We start from the raw sequence: 17,580 nt of genomic DNA, 5'->3' as shown, positions 1-17,580 counted from the left end.
TATTAAGAGATATTAGATAAGTCACAAAATCTGAGAGGGTCAGAAAGTCAGGTTTAGAAGCTACGCTGACCGTTGCACGAGACCCTAAGGCACTGTCACCCAAAACTGTCCCACCAACGCCACCCCAGGATGCTACCACAGGAATTCTGGCCACTGCTCCCTCCTTGGATTTACCCGAAGTAGAGTCCATGAGGGTTGAATGATTGCATCTGATTGGCAGAGTCTGCACCACGACTGCAAGAAAACCTGGAAAACTGAAGTTCTAACTTCTACCTTGGGTGACAGGAGACAAAAGGTGAGGAATTCTCAAAATAAAACGCAGTTACTGAAGGATTCAGTGTGGCCAAAAAGCATGATTACTACTCCACTCTGCTCTCTGTTTTTATGATCTAATTGTTTACTCAAGAGTTCCTAGAAATGGAGAAGCTGAGGAAGTTCATCTAATGGCAGAAATTTCAGAGCTAATAACAAATCACAAATCAGGGGGCACTAGGTGGCTCAGTCGTTAAGCGTCTGCCTTTGGCTCAGGTCCTGATCCCAGGGTCCTGCGATGGAGGCCCATATCAGGCTCCCTGCTCTGCAGGAAGCCTGCTTCTCCCTCTCCCATTCCCCCTGCCTGTATTCCCTCTCTTGCTGTCTCTCTCTCCGTCTCTCTGTTAAATAAATAAAATCTTTAAACACACACACACACACACACACACACATCATTGACTCTCAGCTATCCCCATTTCTACTTGCTACTCTCTCTGGGCACGAGAATATGTGTGACCGTATTATACTGTACAAACATAGAACTGTATTCTGCTTATCCCATATACATTGATTGATTGATTGGTTGGTTGATTAAACATGTATTGAATTCCAGAACATTTGCAAGGAATAAGAAATACAAACACAAATAATAATCAGATCTGTGCCCTTCATTCTTGGAACTCACATCCTACTTGGGAAATCCATCCTGCCAACTCCAGGCAATCTGAGAAACACTTTAACAGAATATATAGGCCATTTTGTACGTATGTAATGTTTGGAGACACTTTGAATAGGAAATCCAAGATTAAAGGTACTGTCCAATAATACCTATATTGCAAACATATTGGGAAGTCTATTTTGTGAAACAGGAGACTGGAGGTGAGTCAATAAACTGTTGTTCATTGCTGATAAGTTCAGACCTTAACGGTACACTTTCAATTTTTATTCATATTAAAGTTTTCAGATCTTTCATTGCCTTCAAATCATCATTTCAAGCTTCGTTATTATTCAGACACTGTAAAATGAAATTTAAGATCATAAAGTGTCCTTGAAAATAGAAACTTCTCACTATGATACTAATGTTTTAGTTTCTAGTCTTAAAACATTATAGTTTTTCATTTACATTTCTTATGTATACTCATTTAATAACCAACTTTAAATTCAGTAATCACATTTTCCCCTAAGCTTTGATTAGAACAATTATAGCAAATGAAAATAAGAAAGTAATTTCTGTAAAGAGATTCATAAAGCGTCCTTTTCAAGCCATAAAGCAGCCTTCCAAATAAATAGTTTTTTTCAGCATTAGGTCTACCAAGAAAAAAAAAAAAAAAAAGATTTTATTCTGCTGAAGATAAACAGATCCAAAACGCTTTCATTGTCTGCTCATCTTTTACTGAGTCTAGCCTGGTATGAAGGCTTAGCACACAAAATGTACCCAATAAATGCTGTTGAGTGAGTATCTGGCTCTCTTGCTGAGGCTAAAAAGGTAGAAGCATCAGTAGAAAGTCCCCCTTCGAGGGGTGCCTGGGTGGCTCCGTTGACTAAGTGTCTGCCTTTGGCTCAAGACATGATCAGGGTCTTGGGATCAAGCCCTTCTTCCTGGTCCCTCTCTCCCCACCTTACCCCTGCTTGCACACCCTCCCCTCCACCGCTGGCGTTCTCTCATTCTCTCTCAAATGAATAAATAAAAAATTTTTTAAAAACTCTCCTCTGAAATAGAAAGCTTGTGAACAGATAAATGAAATAGAAAAGACAGGTGATGGAATGTTTTACATCTACACAATATTTCTTTAGCCCCCTAACTTTGGTCCATGTTTACTTTGGGTTTACCTTACAAAACAATATGCATCAGCACGCAAGGGAAATCTCTGCAAAGATGGCCATACCAACTTATTGATTGATAACACATGACTGAATATTTTCTGTCAACTCACTACGGCACAATTAACACTGAAGGTATTATTCCTAGTTACATAAATCCCACACACCGCCATCCTGAGTATTGTGTTGTTTTAAGTTATGCCAATAGGATGTAAGGGGGAGGGGGTTACAAACAACTTGATTAGCAGAATTTTTATAACATCTTCTATTTGTTGTGGAAAAAACAAACCAAAGCACTAGCCATGTTTCATGAAGGCCCATGCATGACCAAGTTGCCTATACAGCTCTGTTAGGCTGGGAAACAGTACAGTTTTGTTTTTTGTTTTTTGTTTTTTGTGTTTTTTAATGTGTATGGATCCCTCTAATTCAGATTCTCTCTCAAAAAGCAGAAAGACTGGGCGCCTGGGTGGCTCAGTGGGTTAAGCCGCTGCCTTCAGCTCAGGTCATGATCTCAGGGTCCTGGGATCGAGTCCCACATCGGGCTCTCTGCTCAGCGGGGAGCCTGCTTCCCTCTCTCTCTCTCTCTGCCTGCCTCTCTGCCTACTTGTGATCTCTCTCTGTCAAATAAATAAATAAAAATCTTAAAAAAAAAAAAAAAAAAAGGCAGAAAGACTGAGGGGCACCTGGATGGCTCAATCAGTTAAGTGACTGCCTCTTGATTTCGGCTCAGGTCATGATCTCCAGATCCTGAGATCAAGCCCCGCATCGTCAGGCTCCATGCCCAGCAAGAGCCTGCTGAAGACTGTCCCCCCTTCTCCTTCTGCACACGAGGGCATGTTTGCTGTCTCTCTCAAAAAGAAAAAAATAAATGTGCAAAGATTGAGGAAATGGTCTTTCCCTGTTTATTCTATCTTTAATCCTTCATCTCCAAATGCCTCAAATGTTTCCCCCCACACATACATACACACACACCCAGACACACGTGCACACGCAGACACACACATGCATATACACACAGTCACAGAAGCAGGAAGGAAGGTAAGTTTTGTTACAGTAACAAAGACACAAAATCACTGTGCCTTAAAGCAGATAGTTTATTTCTCTCCCAGGTAAAAATCTGAATGTAGGCAAGTCGAGTTCTGCTTCACAAGGCAGAGCTTTTTCCTTGTTACTCCACTGTAGATGGGCTCCGTTCCCAAGGGCATTTCTCTAGCCACAACACCTGCAGGTTAGCCAACTGGAAGAGCAAATGCAGAAGGATAGAGAAAGGGCAGGAAACAGAGTATCTGTCCTTCAAAGAAGTTTCCCAGAGCTTCCATACAACACTTCTACTTACAGCTCTTTGGCCAGACTCTAATAACACAGCCACGCTCAGCCACAGTGGGAACTCAGAAATGTGATTTTATTTTCCATAGTGTGTGTTCCCAACTGACACATTTAGATGGTATTCCTGAGAACAGAGGGAGAATGGATATTGGCAAATAACTAGCAAGCTGTCATGGGCTTGGTTCCTCCCAACTATCCTTCCCATGACAGAATGAATGGAATTTCATACTCAGACCACTCAGGGCAAATTCCTTTCCTTCTCCACCCACCCTGCTCTACCTTTTCCTCTACCTTTTAATCCACCAAGAACATTATTCTTATGTATCCAGACACACTTCTGCTCAGAGGAGCAAAGAGGGGAGCAATTAGTGAAGGACAGATTACTTTCCCTATTTAAGCTACTGGGTACTACAAATTCAAATAGGAGGATCTGAGCCAAGTCTAATCCTCTGCTTTTGTGTTTGCTATCTAAATTGAGACCACTGTCAGTTTTAATTGAACATAAAATCTCCTGTTTGATCCTAAGCAGGAGAATAGGGTTTTCATTTGCTAGTCAGTGGATTTTGGATTTCTTCCCCAAAGAGGCTAAACTTTAGTGATAATTACAATATTGTCTCATTCAAATGAAGGTCTGGAACATTTAATATTCTTGGGGACATAGCGTCCTCTGTGGGCAGCAGAACCAGTCATTTAAATATATATATTTAAACTGCAAACATAGCCCTGGTTATGTAGACTGTTGTTCTCACACTTCACAAAGCACTACAGGTGCCTTTGAAATCATAGCTCTGAAGAACAGAACAAAGCATGAAGAGCCCACGTATCCCCAAGCACACACCCGTTCCACCTGTGTTTTATATCTGGGGCTTTATATGGGCTATTGTTTAAAGAAAAAATTTCATGACTTTCAAATATTTGACCTCATTGTTCTCCATCAAATTTTATTTCTTATGGATTTGTTTCTTGAGCACATTGTAGCCTTGAACTTCCCAGGACTTTCAGGAGCTAGTAAAGAAGGGCACAAAGAAGTTGACGTACTGGGAAACCTTCCGCTCACTTGTCATCGTGACATATTTTTGGAACCTTACATATTTAGAAAGATCACAATGATTCTGGCAAATTTTGCTCCATAAAGCAGAGCTTCCTCCTTGTTATTCCATCTTGCATGAGCTCCATTCCCAACAGCGTTCCCCTAGCCACATTCCTGGCAGGTGAGCCAATGGGAGGGGTAATGGCAGAAGGATGGGGAAAGGGCAGGTAACAGAGTGGCTGCCCTCTATTTATCTAGATTACTGATACTGTATTAGTAAGCATTTTTGTCTCCCTGGCTGTCACAATGTATGTGTATAATTGAAATTCTTTTTTTCTTTCAGTCGTTTACATTTTGCTTGGTAATTCTTAAGACTTTTTGATTGTATGAATGTATCTGTTGCCTGAAATAACTGAATATTTCTCTCTAGGTCAACATACATAGCGGAAACGATGACTGACCAACAAGACCTGGGAAATCTGCATATTACAGCTGCACCACAACTTTATTGTTTGCTTCTACTATCAGAATCCTCTCGGCAGTCCCACTTCATCCGTCAAATATTCCATGGGGACAAAAAAAGAGCGAAAGCCTATGTAGTCCTTTTGTCGTTGATTATAAAAATCCACTCTTTTCTCCCTGGGAGATCAGCTACTTAAAAAACACATCTCCAAAAGAATAGTTAAGGGTTCTAGTCTAAATAAAATATTCTAAGAATTTATTTCTCTCAGCATCTGTTTCTTCATTTTCCAGCTCATATTTTTTCATGGCAACAAAGTAGCGAATGAAAGTTTCCCCCAGGGCCTGTCTCAGACACTGATCTTCCTCCAGTGCTACAAGAGCATCTTCCAGTTTCAAAGGGATCTCTGCAGATTTGGCCTGACAGAAGTCCGTGCTGTCATTGGGACCGGCCAGGACACCATCGCTGCTTTGAAGTCCATCCAAGCCCGCAGCAACCGTCGCCGCCAGCACCAGGTATGGATTTGCAGTCGCGGAGCCCAGTTTATTTTCTATTCGGCTGCCTTTCTCACCGTGACACTTGATATTAAAAGCACAGCTGTTGTCATTGTATCCCCATGTTGTAGGCACACTCTCCTTGAGGTCTTTACTCTCCTTGGAATATCGCTTCCGGCAGCTAACAGCAGGAGCCATCAGGCAGCTGAGAGCAGCAGAGTGCTTCAAGAGCCCTGCCAACCATTTTTTCCCAGTGATCGTGAGCTCCTCGACTCCAGAATTGCTGCAAAACATATTTTTCTTCCCCCCGACATCCCAGAGACTGTGAGACAAAATTCCTGAATTGCAGAATCCGGTCTCGATGAAAAAGCTGGCGATGTAATTATATTTCCTTGCCACTTCTTTGACACCTGTTCTGAGGGTGAATGCATTATCAGCTGCACTGATGCCAAATTCAGGCAAAAAACAGATTTCCATCTGACCGGGCCTGGTAGAGGAGGAAAAACTCTCGACATTGGCTCCAGTGTGATACAAACCATCAACGAGCTCCTGGATGAAAGGCTGGTCATGATTATTTAGCAGTGTTGAAGCAGGGAAAGAGATGGTCTTTGAATTGATAATTTCGGGCACAGCAAAAATGCAAAAATCATAGATGAAGGCGGAGAGCAGGGAAAAGCCAGCGTCCTGCAGCTGGCTCAGCTGCCTTTTGGCGATGTACCGTGGGGAAGTCAAAAGAGGCTCACCAGTCACAGTGAACGTGTCACATATCACTCTGGCAGTTCTCTCAGCCCATGGCAGAACCCGGAAGGTTGAGAGCTCTGGCATCAGGACGATGTCACTATTAAAACACGTTGCTCTTATGTGATCCACTTCATCATCCTTAGGATTCGGTATCAGTTCCAGATAACCTCGGGGCATGCAGACGCCGTGGATCACTTTTTCCTGAGGAAATTAAAGATCAGAGCAATCAGGTTTTGACCCTTGAAAGCAAAGGAAAGGGTGGGGGTGGGGAGACACATTGCTCATGAGGAAAAAAAAAATGTCTTTAACATCCATTGGTTAACATTAGCTTAATATCAAATACATTCTAAATATTTTATTTTTTTCAGATGTATTTATTTAGGGGAGCCTGGGTGGCTCAGTGGGTTAAGCCTCCACCTTCGGCTCAGGTATGATCTCATGGTCCTGGGATCAAGCCCCGCATCAGGCTCTCTGCTCAGCAGGGAGCCTGCTTCCCTTCCTCTCTGCCTGCCTCTCTGCCTACTTGTGATCTCTGTCTGTTAAATAAACAAATATAATCTTTTAAAAAAATGTATTTATTTATTTGAGAGAAACAGAGAGATGGTGAGGGCCAGGGCAGAGGGAATGGGAGAGAGAGCTTCCTTAAGCAGACTCCCTGCTGATGGGGAGCCCCCCACTCAGACTTGATCCCAGGACTCTGACATCATGACCTGAGCTGAAACCAAGAGTTGCCTGCTTAACCAACTGAGCCACCCAGGGGCCACCAAATTTAAAATATTTTAAAATAAATCCCGAGTTACTTTTATAAACAACTCTTAATATTTTTAGCCTAGAAGGCTTTATATGTTTGAGATCTGAAAATAGCAGTCATTAAATAAAAGGTACAATAATAAAGGAAATGTCTTTATAGCAAATGACAAAGGTAAAGCCTTGTGAAATTGTTTGAAATGATCATAACCTAGTCCTTTTTAAAGCACTTTTTATTTTATGGCATAGTTGCTAATATCTCAGCTAAGGTTTTATTTATGGCTTATTTTGTTGTAATCCCTATAGTTAATTGAGAATCTTCAGTCCTTCCAGGAACTTAACAGTGGTTAGTCCTAGGACACACACAACAGTCATCCTAAGGAACCTGGTCTGTCACCCAGAGGTCCCAGGTCTGCTGACAGCTGCACTCCTCTCTTCATCCACTTACACAACCCACTAAGAATGAATACATAACAGCCTCACAGTCCCCGAAACTTGGCCTGTGAGCGTGGACCTAGATCTCCAAAGCTATAGTTCCAAAACGTGTTACCGCCTTCAAGTCAGCCACGAACTGAGTGTCAACAAGTCTGACTTCTAAGCCTAACTCTTTCATTCATCACTTGGGTGAAGTTAGGCAAATCACTGGACCGAGTGAGTCGGCCTCCATGTCTGTGTAACAAACGTATTAGGCTCAATGGTTGCTTAGGCACTTTCTAGCCATAGACCTCTTGGGGTCAGTGTATTTGGTCATTCATTTAACTTTTGCTATGTTCCAGACAACAGGGACATGATGAGGTTATAAAGTTGAGCAGACACGTTAAAACAGTTTCTAGAAATTTTGTCATAGTGATATAACAAAGCTTCATGCGTTGAAGGTTACATTAATGGTAGGGGAGAAGCTAACTGTAAGGTTTGGTTTCCATTATGTCAGTGCGTATCATGAGGTTGATAGCACATGCTAACATTCTATAAGCCAAATTGTTTCTTCTATTACCTCCAGTCCCAAAGAAATGGCTACCAAAGATAGGTGCTAACAGGGACCACACTATTGGTCCCTCTTCTGCCTTTGACCGTGAGCCCCCGCACTTCCTCACATCTGTACATATACTTTCAAATGTCGTTTGACTTGACTGATCCAAATCTGCTTTTGCCAGTAATAAAGTTGAGAAAGTCAAGCACTATTCAGTGCCTGCTTAATTTTTTCAGTTCCCTCAATGACCTGTATACACACAAACACACACACACATACACATACATACACACACACACACACAGAGGCATTGTGGAATTTCAGAGTACTTTAGTATGAAATCCTTTCGTTTGAATTTTTACTATAAGAAATAATGATATGTCCTTACTTTTCAATTTTTTAGTTTGAAAATCCATATGTTAGTTCTGTATATCCCTAAAACAAAGGGTAACATTTTATCCAGGAGATTTCCAAGAGTTCCTGCAACTGAAATCTGTGTTTGTATTCACCTGGTTGTGAACAATAGGGAAGAACTTATTACATGTCATTCTACTAGGCCTTCACAGATTTAAACAATAGGAAAAAGTTGCACTTTGTTCTTCAAACGATTTAATCTGTATTTTTCTGAGCACTCTTTTTTAACACTGTCATTTTCTTTGTTCTTTTTTGAACATTCTGAATTCAAACGACTCTTTATTAGTAGTGGGAAATATATAAATATACATAAACATGTCTTGCTCATAACAACTAATGAAGTTATCTTCACAAGTGTTTATTAAATACAAAGTATTGGGACAACTTCACACTCTAATATAGATCACCAGGGATTCAATAAAAACTCTAGCAAAATAGCTCAAATCTCTATGATAACTGAAATTTGGATCACTGTAAAGGCCACCGAAGAATTAGTTATAAATTCTGTTGCAATACATCATGTTTTGATTAGATCAAAGATAGAAAGAATCTACATTATCTGCATATAATTTAAATAAAAACTAGTCTTTTGCTAGAACAGAGACAGTTGGTTGTAAGGTTTAATCAGCTAATGTTTGGAAGGCATTTAGCACAGTGCCAGGCATATGATAAGTTTTCTTTAAAAAGTAGATACCATCTGGGGCGCCTGGGTGGTTCAGCGGGTTGAGCCTCTGCCTTCAGCTCAGGTCATGATCTCAGGGTCCTGGGATCAAGCCCCATATCGGGCTCTCTGCTCAGCAGGGAGCCTGCTTCCCCTCTCTCTCTGCCTGCCTCTCTGCCCACTTGTGATCTCTCTCTCTGTTAAATAAATAAATTTTTAAAAAAAGAAAAAGGAAAAAAGGAGGAGGAGGAGAAGGGGAAGGAGGAATACTGTAACTGGAAGTGAAGAATCAGAGGTGGACATCCCAACTCTGCCTGTAATTCCTGTGTAGTTTGAGAACACCTTCCTTAACTTTTCTGGGCCTCCCTTCACTCATGTATAAATGAAGATAGGTTATGTTACCTCCTGTATTTCCCTGCATGGTCTAACAATAACAATAATTTTTAAATTGACATTTTATTTTCCACAAATAGAAAAAGTTTTAAAATTACTTTAGAAAGACTGAAATTACTTTCACTGTTATAGGCAAATTCAAATCATGGATCCACTCTTCATTTAATGAGTTCCCCATACAGAATTGTATTTATATCAGACTCATGTTGTTTATATTGTTTTGCACAGTTGAACTTACTTTTTATGTCCATTTGCAATGAATTTCACAAAATGAATTATTTAATTTTTAATTACAAATACTCATGATGTAAATATTCAATATTACCTATACCTTCACAAGTTCCAAAATGAATTCAAAGTGTTTTGTTAAAAAATAAATAGATACTCTATAATCATTAAATAAGAATAAAATAATGACTAGGTAATGAAAGGAGAAAGTGAGTTTGTATTTGCAAATTAAGACAAAAAATAAATACAGCAAATGAAAAGAAGTATGATAAGTTATATTAAAATTCTTATGGTAGACAAACTTTTTCCCTGCATAAACTCCAGAGGAAAAAAATTGATTCTAATACATTGGACATTGAATGAGATAATGGAAGGTATTTTCAATAGTATTTCTAAAAAGAATTGCAGACATTTTCTTTTTATGTCAATTTTATCAATCCCCAGCAAGTGGAGGGAGCATATTAAATTATATTTTCATTAAAGAGTTTCTTTGAGGAACTACAATAATACTCTAAATATGTAGCTTTGAGATGCCATTAGTGGAATAAATGATTAGGATTTGACAAAAACTGAATAGCAAGCAGTTTTATATTGAGGTCTCTGGCAAGTGCCTGAGGTGTCAGTTGTGTTTTCTTATTGATTGAAAGAAATTCATATAAATTAGATTCTCGGCCTGTTCACAGGAAATTTCACATTTTCTTGTCAAAATTAACCAACATGTATTCTTACATGGATGAAGAGAAAATAATGTCTGCAAACAGGTCTAAAGGATTTCTTAAGAGACAAATTTGGGGGGGGGTCCATTTCCTTTTTTTTCATTATTATTATTAAGTAGAGTTGACATAAATATTTTATCAGTTTCAGGTGTACACCACAGTGATTTGAAAATTGTACATGTTATACCGTGCTCACCAAGATAAGTGTATTCAACGTATATCACCATACAATGTTAATACAATATTATTGGTTCTATTCCCTTTGCTGTAATCTTCATCCCTGTGATTTAATTCTAACTGGAAGTTTTGTACCGTTTAATTGCCTTCACCCATTCTGGAAATGACCAGTTTGTTCTCTGCATTCATGAGTCTGTTTCAGTTTGTTTGTTCATTTGTTTTGTTTTGTTTTGTTTTGTTCGGTTTCACATGTAAGTGAAATCATATAGTATTTGTCTTTCTTTGAATTACTTCACTTAACCTAGTACCCTCTAGCTCCATCCATGTTGTCACAAATAGCAAGATCTCATCCTTTTAATGGCTGAGAAATTTTCCATTGCATATATACACCACGTCTTCTTTATCTATTCAATTATCAATGGACATTTGGGCTGCTATCATATCTTAGCTATTATAAATAATGCTGCAATAAACATAGGGGTACATATATCTTTCGAAATTGGTGTTTTCATTTTTGCAGAGTAAATACCCAGTTATAGAATTACTGGATGGTATAGTATTTCTACTTATAATTTTTTGAGAAACCCTCATCCTGTGATTTTCCATAGTGTTTCCACCAATTTACATTCCCATCAAGAGTACACAAGGGTTTCCTTCTCTCCACATCCTTGCTAACACTTGCTATTTCTTGTCTTTTTGCTACCAGCCATTCTGACTAGTGTGAGGTAATACCTCATTGTCATTTTGATTTGCATTTCTCTGATGATGAGTGAAGTTGAGCATTTTTAAAAAACAAATTTGAACCTGTTAGAATTCTTTTAAAAAGTGTTTTTGAAGGTGCCCACTTTTTCTCAACATAAATGAGAAAATTACAATTTTATATTAAAGTGGTAAAAATAATCTATACCTTAGAAATAAAGTTAGAGGTGGCTTAATTTTTGTACTTTCATATATCATACTGACTGATGTCCCTTCCTTCTAAGAAATGTTTCAGTGACACAATAAATCAGTCATTAAAACAAATACATGACATAAACTGGAAAAAATTTTCAGAAAGTCTCAAAACATATCCAAAAATATAATATTCTCAATATCACTCTTTTCAAGAATTTAATGGTATTTATTAAGTCATCCAACAAGAATAGGATATTTTCCTATCAGAATTAGAACCTGAAAGGGGTATGTTTTTTATCTAGCAAATTGTTTCTATTTAATCTTTTTTTTTTTTTTTCATTTTATATCTGCTCTTGGGTCTTCTGTTGCAATTTTCTCACATCAACCCAAATATAATCTCCATAATTGCAATAGGAGAGAAAAGATAATTCTATGGAGGGAAACTATTCAAGGCAGAAAGACTAAAATTACCAGTCTTAATTAGTTTTATATTTCTATTGGGTAAAGGAATTGCTATCTGGGCCCTGAAAGTGTGTATGTTCAGCCCCTTAGGGAGCAATAATGTGTTTTGGGAGGGACAAGGGAAAAAAAACAAAATAAATTACTGTTTTTCAGCTTTAATTACTGTATAGATTATAAGAAAATAAGAAAGAGCAGTAAGGATCATTTGCTTGCTCATGGTCATGAAATGACATTCACTCATAACTCTACCTGTAAAACTCACTTGGAAAAAGTGTGCAGGGATACTCTTAGATCTGGACACACCATGGAGGTCTGTTGCTTCAAATCGCACAAACTGAAGATGATTTTTGGCCATCTCTTGTTTAATGTGCTTCATTCTAGAGGAGAGATGAGGTGTGGTCGGAATTTGAGTGCCGTCCCTGGTGTTATCTGTAGGATAGAAGATGGCCCTAAGTCATGACATCATGATGAATGGAAAAGCAAAAGGAGACTACAGAGAGTGACTCTGTCATCATGATTGTTAATAAAATCATCCTATACTCGTCCTTGACTTACAGGTAGAGATCTTACCTTTCTTATCCTGCCTTTACCATAGTCCCAAGAACACAGTCTCTAAACAGCCTAAGCGATTATTTATAAAGCACTTGGGGTTAAGCAAAAATTAACATTATTTGAATAAGCATAGAGCAATATCATATGCAAATACTTACTGAAAATGTCTTTGCTTATGGAAATTAGGATACATTTGCATAACGTGACAGCTTAGGCACCATACAAGTCTGTGTACAGATAACTATCACTGAAAAGACTAAGCTTCTTGCACTAACTGGTACTACTTAAAGGTTCCCGTATGATTCAAGGCAAAATTGTTTGGTTCTGTTTACCTTGTGCAGATTTGCATTTTTTTGTTTTTGTTTTGTTTGCCAAAAGGGATTTATGGCATCTGAATCTAAGACATCTACATGTCTCTGTCAAATTTAAACTTAAAAATCAGTATAAATGAGCAAACGAAATTGTTTTTCAAGGATGAGACTGTAAGAGATGAAAAATCTAGACTGAAAACCAGAAACCTAAATATATATATATATATATTTAAGATAGACTGTAAATTCTAAAACTTCAGAGCTAGAAGAGAGTTTGGCAATAAATCACCTAAGCCAACCAGTTTGCTAGCTTGCAAGCAAATTGCACCCAGAGAGGTGCAGTGAGGTAGTCCAAATCACTCTCAGTTCATTGTCAAAAATCGAAGTTACAAACCAAACCTCTTAACTCCCAGTGGGTGGCTCATTACCAGAAAATGAATGAATATATCCAAAGCATTTAAAAGGTCAGGCACGTAGTACACACCACAAATGTTAGCTACCATCCAAACTTTCAGAAGAGGTAGCAGACTGTAGAGATTCAGCATAAACACCAAAGCCATCTGCCTCCCTCAGAATCCTGCCTGTGCCCTAGACACTTCCTTACTTCTCTGAGCCTGGGTTTTCTCATTGATACAATATTATCCATTTTATAGGCTTGTTGTGATGATTAAACAAGTTATTTAACAGTTCCTGGCAGACATTGAGCACCATGTAAGTGCTTCTTAAATACGTAAAGTGAACACAATTACTCTAGCCTTGGTAATGGTACCATGATCATGCCTGAATCTGAATATCCATCAATCTGTCACATTACTGATGCTGAGCACCTATAATTTTAAAGTGATACCTGAATATCCTTTTCTGAGATATAATTGGCTTTAAAAATAAACATAAAGATTGACAGTTTAAAAACAGAGATTAAGTAGATTTTAAGTACATGAAGCATGAGGAAAACAAATTACTGGTTCCACCTATACAAATATATTAGAGATAATGTCCTGTCACTGATACATTTGGCTACTCTGAGACTCCTGAGGCTTTATAACTACCTTCCATTTAACACAAACAATTAAGCTGTAGCAATTTCAATGTTTCATGCTAAATTAGCAGTTGCTGTCTTCCCAACCTATCCTGAAGTATTGGGTGTTCTGCTGAAGTTGAACAATTCTCTTTAAAGAAAATACAATTTATACGCATTTTAAAATATGAAAGATTTCAGACAGGCAGTATTCTAAAAATAATAAGGAATTACATACAAGCTATAAATATTTTAACAACATAAAAAAAATCAGTAAGCGTCTCCTACTAAAGGAACAAAGTCATTTTATTGGCTCACTAGTAATACGATCACAGACAGTCTCATTAGTTCTTTGCTTTATCTGTATCTTCTAATGTTTCTACAATAAATATGCATTCTTTTAAAATAAGGAAAATATGCATCCACTCAAGATGGATTGTTTAGTTACTATGTACTATTTATATCAGACATATATCTAGGAAGAAGCCAGAAAAAGCCCTTTCCTCATAGAGCTTTATATTATTGAATGGAAGAGCTATAGACAATACATACACCATCAAATGCAAAGGCAGTATATTTTGCCATTGTTAAAAGTGCTGAAAATAAATAAATATAATCATCTGGAGTATTGATTCTATGAGACTTAATCACAATATAAACAGGTCTAACCTCTGATTCACTTGAAGATTGTCAAGTTGCACTACAGCTGGACAGTAAGTACATGAATTAGTTTGCTAGGGCTGCCATAATAAATACCACAGACCGGGTGACTTAAACAGAAATTTATCTTCTTACAGTTCCAGAGGGTAGAAGTCAAAGGTCCAAGTGTCAACAGTGTTGGTTTCTTCTGAGAGTTTCTCTCATTGGCTAGTAAATTGCTTTCTTCTTCACGTGATCTTCCCTCTGTGCATGTTCTAACCTTCTCTTCATAAAAGAATACCAGTCATGCTGGATTTGGGCCCATGCTATAGACCTCATTTAACATTAATTACTTCTTTTAAAACTCTACCTCCAAATACAAACACCATGTGAGGCATGAGGGAATAAGACTCAAATTTAGGAGAGACACAATTCAACCCATAATAATATAGCATCCCATTTCCATTTTCTTCAGAGTTCTCATCACCACCCACCATATTGTAAAATCATGTGCTTATTTTCTGGGCTTCCCCACTCGCATGTCAGTTCAAGGATATCAGGAGAAAAGGAGCTCAACTTTACTCGTGGCTATATCCCCAGTACCTGCAGCCATATAGACATATCATAGATGCTCAATGACTATTTCTTTAACAAGGGGGTGTGTGGGTAAATTAATTAGTTAATACACCCTGGGTGATTTGACTTTGTCTAATTAAGTGGAATTGGTATCACATATTTCGGTTAGTATATTAAGTACCATCTTTCACCAAATTCTTTCACCAAATATGAGAACTCTATCCAATCTAATTTCATTTTCAAGGAATCAACTAATCTTACTGAATCATTGTCTGAATTTCTTTTCTTCAAATAAATCATACTTGTTAGTTACAATTAAACCTTTGGGTCAGACCTTCCCAGATGCACATGATGAATAGCGGGCAGGTAATTGCTAGTTCAGGGACTCATTTGTTTTTCTTACAGTATGGTTCCTGGGAGGTGTTCTCCTTTCCCTCCCCCTCAGAGAACCAATAAATTAAATCAGTCTGCTTTTACAGAGAAAATTTTCCTACTGTGACTGTTTATGGGGAAAAAAATAAGAAAACACTAACCAAAAGAAGTTAAAAGTTAAAATAAAACCTCAAAGTTCTATAGCAATTAGAAGGCCTTGGAGAAATGTTGTCTGTGTTCAAGTGACAATAGGACCTATTTCAGTCATAGAGAACAAGCCATGGTCACTTATAATAGGCATTTGAGCTTTCAGAAATATCAACTCAAAAAGAGAAAAGTGCATTCAAGAATATACTCTGCAACACATTGAGTTTATGGAATGCCTGGGATGATCCGCCAAACTCCTTTCCCAGAGCCTGCCTTCCTTCATCCACGTGGCTAGTCTGAGAGACACCCTCTTAGAGCAAGTGTGACCCCAGTCTCCAGCCATACCATGTTCGCCCAGCTGGCAGAATAACCAAGTAAAAGCAGTAACAAAAGCAAGAACAAAAAAAAAGTGGGGAGGGGGAGCTTTTCTTTGGAAAAAAAAAATTTTTTTAAGTCAAAGTGGTATCACAAAGAAGAAAACACAATGTCAAAATTTTAACACTGATTGAGGAGTATATTTTCATATTTATCTTTAAATTCTGTATTGGTAACTTTTTTGAAGCTATCAACTTGTTGGTGCTGTGGGCCTGTAAAAAGCTTAATCTAGCCTGGGGCAAAAGGAGGAAGCTTCTGAACAAACCAAGTCAGGTTAATAATGATACCCATTATCTCAGTCACAGTCAGTCGGTGCAGAGAGAGCTCACCACATGAGTTCGTTCTTCAGATTCTTTTGATATAAAACTAAGAAATGGTCAATTTCATCTATTTTATGGCTGAGTCTATATAAAACAAGGGTCACAAATGGCAGAAGAACCAAGGTGCTCTGGAGATACTTTTTACCAGTTGTCCCAGTGTTTGAAAACATTTCTAATAGTCAACACCTATAGATCTGAAAATTTTGTACAAAAATCTTGAGTTCAAGCTTCTCTTAAAGAAACTAAATTTGGTAACCCTGGTTGTTTCTCCAGAGTGACCACTGGCTAGAGCTCTGAGGCGGCCTGAAATGGGGCATGTATCCTCTAATCCACGGATTGGCAAACGTTTTCTCTAAAGAGCCAGATAATAAATATTTGCACTTTTGTAAGCCATTTGGTATCTGTCGCATCTTCTCAACTGTGCCATTGTGACACGAAAGCAGTCATAGACAATACATAAACTTTATTTACCAAAAACAGCCAGCAGACGGAATCTGGCCTGTGGGCCAGTCGTCAACCTCTGCGATAGTTTCTCACAAGCCAGCCTCATTGACTGGTTCCTTAGACGAGCCATCTCCGTCATTCGCATTATTTACCTGGCCCCCGTGGCGTTTGGATTGGGAGCGTCTGATGCTAGGCTGTCAGTGCTCATCTCCATTTCATGGAGAATTTCACAAAGCCAACGCACACTGACGCGCACAGATGAGAGACGCTGTGGTAGGCACAACAGCCCACAAAGATGTTCACATCCTAAACCCTGAAACCTGTAGAATATGTCAAACTGCAGGCCCTAAGGGACTTTGAAAATGCAAATAAGGCTATAACCCTTAAAATCAGGATATATTGTCTTGGACTATCCAGAGTTCTTAAATGCAGCAAACTTTCTCTAGGTGTAGGCAGAAAAGAGGTGTGAAGGGAGGAGAATTTCAAGAGGTTTCAAACATTAAGTATTTGAGGGATTGTCTTGGTCCTGAGACACCAGACCAGAGCAAGGTTTCCAGGAGCTAAGTGCCACCCCAGTGGACAGTCAGCAATCCTACAACCCCAACGAACTGGATTCTCCCAACAATCTGAGCACTCCCTAGAGTCTCTGGATAAGAACCCAGATGGCCAACACCTTGACTTCAGCCTTGCAAAATCTGAATCAGAGAAACCAGCTGAGACATCCCAGTTGACATATGGAATCCTGACAGCATTCACTTCCCAGGCTCTAGCTCCTCCGGAAGCCCTGGGTGTCATAAAGAAGTTAACCTTGCCAAAGGAGACCTCTTTACCCTTGGCTCCTGGAAGATAATCTGGAATGTCCTGCCTGACAAGAGAGCCTTAGTTTACCTGGGACTTCTGGGCCACACTAGAAAATCTAATAAGGTCATTTATTCTGGGAGCTTTGAGTCATGTGATATCAGCTTGACTCCCAAGGAAGCCAGAGACTGAGGTCAGCCACATGAAACCCCACTATGGAGTGCCCCCCCAAAAAAAACACT

At 38.7% G+C, this 17,580-nt stretch overlaps 1 protein-coding gene across 4 annotated transcripts in view; it reads right to left on the bottom strand.

The window, feature by feature from the left end:
* Nucleotides 1-3,153: 3,153 nt before the first annotated feature.
* Nucleotides 3,154-17,580, bottom strand: part of LGSN (lengsin, lens protein with glutamine synthetase domain) — a 40,129-nt gene continuing 25,702 nt past the window's right edge. For all 4 annotated transcript variants that reach the window (XM_045070413.1, XM_013047390.1, XM_004775646.2 and 1 more), the window contains 2 exons: nucleotides 12,049-12,215; nucleotides 3,154-6,325 (listed from right to left, as the gene is read on the bottom strand). In XM_045070413.1, the coding sequence (XP_044926348.1) occupies nucleotides 5,126-6,325; nucleotides 12,049-12,215 (1,367 nt within the window). In that variant the 3' untranslated portion in view covers nucleotides 3,154-5,125. The remainder of the gene's footprint in view (nucleotides 6,326-12,048; nucleotides 12,216-17,580) is intronic.

Source organism: Mustela putorius, unplaced genomic scaffold (assembly GCF_011764305.1).
Source record: "Mustela putorius furo isolate JIRA1106 unplaced genomic scaffold, ASM1176430v1.1 tig00003969_pilon_pilon_pilon, whole genome shotgun sequence".
NCBI classification, from domain to species: domain Eukaryota; kingdom Metazoa; phylum Chordata; class Mammalia; order Carnivora; family Mustelidae; genus Mustela; species Mustela putorius.
The sequence above is the reverse complement of the archived record's forward strand: the minus strand, read 5'-3'. Positions and strand labels throughout refer to the sequence as shown.